Source organism: Zophobas morio, unplaced genomic scaffold (assembly GCF_036711695.1).
Source record: "Zophobas morio isolate AGI-343-1 ecotype UQ-CSIRO unplaced genomic scaffold, CSIRO_AGI_Zmor_V1 ptg000904c, whole genome shotgun sequence".
Lineage (NCBI taxonomy): Eukaryota > Metazoa > Arthropoda > Insecta > Coleoptera > Tenebrionidae > Zophobas > Zophobas morio.
This window is the reverse complement of record NW_026973006.1, coordinates 1-6054: the sequence shown is the minus strand read 5'-3', so window position 1 is coordinate 6054 and position 6054 is coordinate 1. Positions and strand designations below refer to the sequence as shown.

The 6054-nt window shown below is 47.4% G+C and overlaps 5 protein-coding genes and 1 non-coding gene across 6 annotated transcripts; 3 read left to right on the top strand and 3 right to left on the bottom strand.

The window, feature by feature from the left end:
- Positions 1-654: 654 nt before the first annotated feature.
- Positions 655-1440, top strand: LOC135122163 (late histone H1-like). Its single transcript, XM_064046382.1, has one exon. The coding sequence runs from the start codon at positions 655-657 to the stop codon at positions 1438-1440; it is 786 nt and encodes a 261-aa protein (XP_063902452.1).
- Positions 1441-1713: 273 nt separating this feature from the next.
- LOC135122161 (histone H3) lies at positions 1714-2271 on the bottom strand. The gene has a single exon (XM_064046380.1). It carries the CDS (start codon positions 2269-2271, stop codon positions 1861-1863), a length of 411 nt encoding a protein of 136 aa, XP_063902450.1. The 3' UTR covers positions 1714-1860.
- Positions 2272-2502: 231 nt separating this feature from the next.
- LOC135122160 (histone H4) lies at positions 2503-3108 on the top strand. The gene has a single exon (XM_064046379.1). The coding sequence runs from the start codon at positions 2563-2565 to the stop codon at positions 2872-2874; it is 312 nt and encodes a 103-aa protein (XP_063902449.1). The 5' UTR covers positions 2503-2562; the 3' UTR covers positions 2875-3108.
- A 185-nt stretch (positions 3109-3293) lies between these two features.
- Positions 3294-3919, bottom strand: LOC135122159 (histone H2A). Its single transcript, XM_064046378.1, has one exon. It carries the CDS (start codon positions 3837-3839, stop codon positions 3465-3467), a length of 375 nt encoding a protein of 124 aa, XP_063902448.1. The 5' UTR covers positions 3840-3919; the 3' UTR covers positions 3294-3464.
- A 234-nt stretch (positions 3920-4153) lies between these two features.
- Positions 4154-4630, top strand: LOC135122162 (histone H2B). The gene has a single exon (XM_064046381.1). The coding sequence runs from the start codon at positions 4154-4156 to the stop codon at positions 4523-4525; it is 372 nt and encodes a 123-aa protein (XP_063902451.1). The 3' UTR covers positions 4526-4630.
- Positions 4631-5628: 998 nt separating this feature from the next.
- On the bottom strand, positions 5629-5747 carry LOC135122164 (5S ribosomal RNA). The gene has a single exon (XR_010279264.1). It is a non-coding gene; the product is annotated as a 5S ribosomal RNA (ribosomal RNA).
- Positions 5748-6054: the final 307 nt, after the last annotated feature.

Genomic DNA, 6054 nt, shown 5'->3' with positions numbered 1-6054 from the left:
CCGGAGGACGGCCGAAAGTCCGTTCCGTCGTTTTCGTTCGACGATCTACGTCGAAGGAGCCCCCCGTGCCCCAGGAGATCGTCGAAATCGGAAGAGTCGCTTCGAAGCGGTGACGATTTTGACCGTACCTTGCCTCTTTCGGAGGCGTTTTTTGACGAGAAAACGTCTTCCGATCGTCCCCGAGGGTGTAAAAAACCGGAAAGCATGGACGGAGGCTCACCTCGTCGAAGCGTCGTCACGGTGGCGGCGACGACGGACGTCGGAGCGTCGACGTCCACCTTCGGTACGTTGTTCGACTTTTGACAAGGTCTTCTTCGAGCGAGCGTCCGGACGGACGCCCTGCCGATTCGCCGATTCCCGCTTCGTCGAAAAATACTCGAATAAACGTCGAGGAAGGTCTGAGGCCGTGTTTCGTCCGTCTAACGACAAGGAGGCGGTGGTGACGGCGAAAAGAGAACGATGTCATCACCCGAAAGTCGAGCGCGAGGCCGCCGATTTCGAGCGAATTCCGTCAAAGTCGCGCGTTTAGTTTACAGTCCGCTTGGTTTACGTCGGGGACACTTAGACGTCGTTTTCGCCACTATTCAAATTCGATCGTGCGACCGATAACCATCGACTTTTTTTAATAACAAAAACAATCAGTTGTTCGGTAAAATGGCAGACGTAGAAAATCAAACAGCTTCCGCCGCGGTGACAGCTTCGGCCGCCGCCTCCTCCGCCGGAACGCCTCACGCCAAGAAGGAAAAGAAAGCGAAGAATCCCAGGAGCAAACCTTCCCATCCGCCGACTTCGGAGATGGTGACCAACGCCATCAAAGGTTTGAAAGAACGCGGCGGATCGTCCCTCCAGGCCATCAAAAAATTCGTCGCCGCCAACTACAAGGTCGACGCCGAAAAAGTTGCTCCGTTCATCAAGAAATACCTGAAAGGCGCCGTCGCTTCCGGTTCCCTCGTCCAGACGAAAGGCAAAGGTGCTTCCGGTTCTTTCAAGTTGGCCTCCACGACCGCCGGCGGTGCCAAAGCCGCCGCCTCCGCCGCCGAAAGGAAGAGGAAATCCGGCGCCGGCAGGACGAAGAAAGCCGCGATTGGCGCGGGAAAACGCGCTTCCGCCGGAGCCGCCGCCGCCGCCGGCGAGAAGGCGGCTTCTAAGGTTTCGAAGAAGACCGCGCCGAAAGCGAAAAAGGCCGCCGCCGAAAAGAAGACCGCTTCCGTGGCCAAAGCGAAGAAGGCCGCCGCCGCCGCTGCCAGCGCCTCCGCCGCAGAGAAGAAGGCCGCCGCCGCCGCTGCCGCCAGAGCGGCGTCGAAGGCGAAATCTCCTTCGAAAGCGAAAAGATCTAACAAGGCCGGACCCACGAAGAAACCGAAAGCTCCGAAACCCAAGTCCACCAAGGCCGTCTCCGCCAAAGCGAAGAAAGCCGCTTCTCCGAAAAGAAAAAAGTGAGCGTTCGAAGAAGATGATGACGACGACGTCGTTGTTGTTGTTTCCCGGCGGTGCTCCGATCGTACATATCGACGAAGGGGCACGCATAAATGGCCCTTTTCAGGGCCACAAATTTTTTTCAAACGAATTAAAATTTTCGCTCAACCCATATTCGAATAATGAATGAATGAAATAAATGATTGATTGATCGATACGATTGATTTGAATGAATGAATGAATGAATTTGCATGCCTTAATTTAAATTTTTTATCTTTTATTTAAGTTTTCGAACGATTCGATTCTCGAAAAAGTTGCTTAATTTTTTATTCGTTAGGAAAAATATTGAGGTTCTGAAAAGAACCGATTTTTTTGTCTCTTTCGAAAAGAGAACTGACAGTTGAGAGATGACGGTGTGATTGATGGTCGGTCGATTTTTTTTTTTTAAGCTCTTTCTCCGCGAATGCGTCTCGCCAGCTGGATGTCTTTGGGCATGATGGTGACGCGTTTGGCGTGGATGGCGCACAAGTTGGTATCTTCGAAGAGACCGACGAGGTAAGCTTCGCTAGCTTCCTGGAGAGCCATCACGGCGGAACTCTGGAAACGCAAGTCGGTCTTGAAGTCCTGGGCGATCTCCCTGACGAGACGTTGGAAGGGCAGTTTGCGGATCAAAAGTTCGGTGCTCTTCTGATAACGACGGATCTCTCGGAGAGCGACGGTTCCGGGCCTGTAACGATGGGGTTTCTTGACGCCGCCGGTCGCCGGTGCGCTTTTTCTCGCGGCCTTAGTGGCGAGCTGTTTTCTGGGGGCTTTTCCTCCCGTAGATTTACGAGCGGTCTGTTTTGTTCTTGCCATTTCGAAAAAATAAGCGAAAGATTAAAATCGATCGACGAACGAACACGCAGCAGACGGACGTTACGAACACGTTGACTGGAAATAACGGCCGACAGGCTCGCGGCGAACCTTATATAACGTTCACCGCTACAAAGTCGCTCTCTGCGCGTGTCTATTGGTCGAGCGGGACCAGAAATGGGCGTAGCTCGGGAACGTTATAAAACGACGCCGAATTTCGTAATTTTCGCAGTTCCCTTTCGAACACCGTTCTGAATCCACGTCTCTCGCAAGCTTCTTCGAAGATATTCCAAGATGACCGGTAGAGGAAAAGGAGGCAAAGGCTTGGGAAAAGGTGGCGCGAAACGTCATCGCAAAGTCCTGCGCGACAACATCCAGGGCATAACGAAACCGGCCATCAGAAGATTGGCCCGTCGCGGCGGTGTGAAACGTATCTCCGGGTTGATCTACGAAGAAACCAGAGGCGTCCTCAAGGTGTTCCTCGAGAACGTGATCCGTGACGCCGTCACCTACACCGAACACGCCAAACGTAAGACCGTCACCGCCATGGACGTCGTCTACGCTTTGAAACGTCAAGGACGCACCCTCTACGGTTTCGGCGGTTAATTTTTTGCAATAGCAAGAAATTTAATCGTCGGTGATTTTGATTCTTTGACTTTTCCGTATATACGCCACGACAACAAACGAGATCGGAGAAAAAAAAAAAACGGTTCTTTTCAGAACCACAAAATTTTTCTAACGAATAAAAAATTTCGCTTACTATATGTCGAGAATAAATAATGAATGAATGAATGAATGAATGAATGGTTGGTTGTGTTGGTTTTTTTTAAAGAAATAATAATGACGATATAAAATGGAAAAACGAAAAAAATTAAATTAAAATCACGTATTTTTAAACGTTTGCAGTAAAATTCACGAGAAGTGACAGAGAGAAAGCTTAAAAATGAACGAACAATAAGAAAAAAATTAACGTTTTCGAATCGAAAAACGATATCGTGTCATATAAAGTACTTTTCTTTCTTTCTATTATTTTTTTTTGTTTGTTTTCCATTAAGATAAGTTTGCGAGCATTTAATCGTTTGAAAAAAATTAGTGGCCCTGAGAAGGGCCGATGATGTGGGTTGTTGTTTTTCTTTTTTTTTCTCGGTAAAGCGGTCGTCCGTCCGGTCCGTTTCTTTAAAAAAAATGAAAAGAGTTTAAGGCTTCTTTTCGGTCTTCTTGGGCAAGAGAACCGCCTGGATGTTGGGCAGAACGCCGCCTTGGGCGATCGTCACTCCGGAAAGGAGCTTGTTCAACTCTTCGTCGTTCCTGATCGCCAACTGCAAATGTCTGGGAATGATCCTGGTCTTCTTGTTGTCTCTGGCGGCGTTTCCTGCCAACTCGAGAACTTCGGCGGCCAGATATTCCATGACGGCGGCGAGGTAGACGGGAGCTCCGGCACCGACGCGTTCGGCGTAGTTTCCTTTACGGAGGAGACGATGGATCCTGCCGACGGGGAACTGAAGACCGGCACGGCTCGAACGGGACTTCGCCTTTCCCTTGACTTTTCCTCCCTTTCCACGTCCTGACATTTTCTTTAATTTTCTTGCGAAAAACGAAATATAAACAAGAAGAGCGAGCGACGAGCGGCGACGACGAGACACGTAATCGACTGCTGCGTTATTCGGTTATGTATCGGACCGGCGGTCGCGGCTTAGGCTTTATACCCTCCGTGCGGTCGGTTCAGTTCGGCGCATAGGAAGGCTAGGACGAATGGGCGTGGCCTGAGTCGGTAGACGGTCCGTTATAAAAGTAGTCGCACGCGGGGTGATATTTTTATTCGTTCGTCGAGAACCGAGCGTAGCGTTGCGTTCTGTTCTGTTAAACTCTTATCGAATATTCGAAGATGCCACCCAAGACTAGCGGTAAAGCCGCCAAGAAGGCCGGAAAGGCCCAAAAGAACATTTCGAAGAGCGACAAGAAGAAGAAGCGCAGGAGGAAGGAGAGCTACGCTATCTACATCTACAAGGTGTTGAAACAAGTACATCCCGACACCGGTATCTCGAGCAAGGCGATGTCCATCATGAACAGTTTCGTGAACGACATCTTCGAACGTATCGCCGCCGAAGCTTCCCGCCTCGCCCACTACAACAAACGTTCGACCATCACCAGCAGGGAGATTCAGACCGCCGTACGTCTCCTCTTGCCCGGTGAATTGGCCAAGCACGCCGTCTCCGAAGGTACCAAAGCCGTCACCAAGTACACCAGCTCCAAGTAGAATGATTTTGTTATCATTTCTGTCGTCGTCCGTCGTCCATCTTTCCGGAAAAAAAAAAAAAAAAACAACAACAACAAACAAATCGGTTCTTTTCAGAACCACAAATCGCATTCCTTACAAATAAGAGATTAACGAACCTCGAGAATGTTTCTTTCCCCTTTATTATTATTCGATTATTAAATGAACGAATAAAATGATACTTTTCGTTTCGGGGTGTGCGATGTTTAAATTCCGTCCGCGTCGTACGTACGTACGATCGATTTCGGTTAGAGGTTTTCGAAATGAAACTATGTTAAAAAACAGCGATATATTTTTATCGATCGATTTTTATACGATATGTAAATAAGTCAGGTCACGGGAACGTACTTGTTTTTTTTTTTTCTTTCTTTTTTTTTCCCCCGCCGCAAGAAGGAATTTATATTATTTATTTCTTCATAACGAAGCGCTGTGCTCTCTACGATCGATTTTATCAGGAAATCATAAGATCGAGAAGAAAACGGTCGCGTTTTTTATTATTATTTTAATACCAGAATTACGAAACTGATGCAAATCTATACTGGCCGTCTGTTCGAGGAACTCGCGTACAATAAATAACGCATGTTCCTAACAAAACGGCTGTTTTTTTGCATTTTCACGATCGAGCGTGAATAAATTTCAAATTAAAAGATCAAGCGTCGATTCGTTTCTTTTCGAGTCTTCCTGAATGATTCTGATCTCGTTGTCCATGTACGGCGTTCGTTTATAAGTTCTCGTCGTGCTTTAATTTTATTTTATCGTCACAGACATAAATACATTTATTTTAAACGTAGTAGAGTGTCGTTCCGCGACACCTCGATCTGATCTGGACTTGTAAATTTTTTTTTGGACTTAAAAAAAAAAAAAAAAAAAAAAAAAAGAATAAGGGGGGTGTTCGCGATAGGGCAAAACAAAAACAAAAAATCTGGCGGGAGCGGAATGTTTGAAAATTTCGAGTCGAAGGACGCGAGTGGAAAATCTTAGCGACTAACTTAAATTCTAAATTAAAAACTAGCTTAACTTATGACACACTTATAATAAACACATCGTTTTTTTTTACTAAAAACTAAAGTTTAACAAAAAGAAGAAGACAACGGCACGCGGTGTTCCCAAGCGGTCACCCATCCAAGTACTGACCGCGCCCGACGTTGCTTAACTTCGGTGATCGGACGAGAACCGGTGCTATCAACGTGGTATGGCCGTTGCCTGATGATAAGGGTAAAAAATGAGTAGAAATGGATCCGAGAAGTCGAAACGTCGAAGCAAAAGTGCCAAGATCCGACGAACGAACATCGAAGATCGAGGAGCGCAGCACAGCGCAGCGGTCTGCAACACAAAATACAAAACAAACAAACAAGCACATCACGCACGTACAACTAACAGACGAATGCCACCGACAGGATAGGGAAAGGACGACAAGACCGACAAAGAGACGAACCAGGCACATAAGGCACAATCACGGCGGACGTAGGTAAAAACAAACCATAAACCATCTTCGTCCGCCGGATTAATTA

Excerpts from the sequence above, each read along its gene's own strand:
- LOC135122163 (XM_064046382.1), top strand. The coding sequence starts at position 655 with ATGGCAGACGTAGAAAATCAAACAGCTTCCGCCGCGGTGACAGCTTCG.
- LOC135122161 (XM_064046380.1), bottom strand. The coding sequence starts at position 2,271 with ATGGCAAGAACAAAACAGACCGCTCGTAAATCTACGGGAGGAAAAGCC.
- LOC135122160 (XM_064046379.1), top strand. The coding sequence starts at position 2,563 with ATGACCGGTAGAGGAAAAGGAGGCAAAGGCTTGGGAAAAGGTGGCGCG.
- LOC135122159 (XM_064046378.1), bottom strand. The coding sequence starts at position 3,839 with ATGTCAGGACGTGGAAAGGGAGGAAAAGTCAAGGGAAAGGCGAAGTCC.
- LOC135122162 (XM_064046381.1), top strand. The coding sequence starts at position 4,154 with ATGCCACCCAAGACTAGCGGTAAAGCCGCCAAGAAGGCCGGAAAGGCC.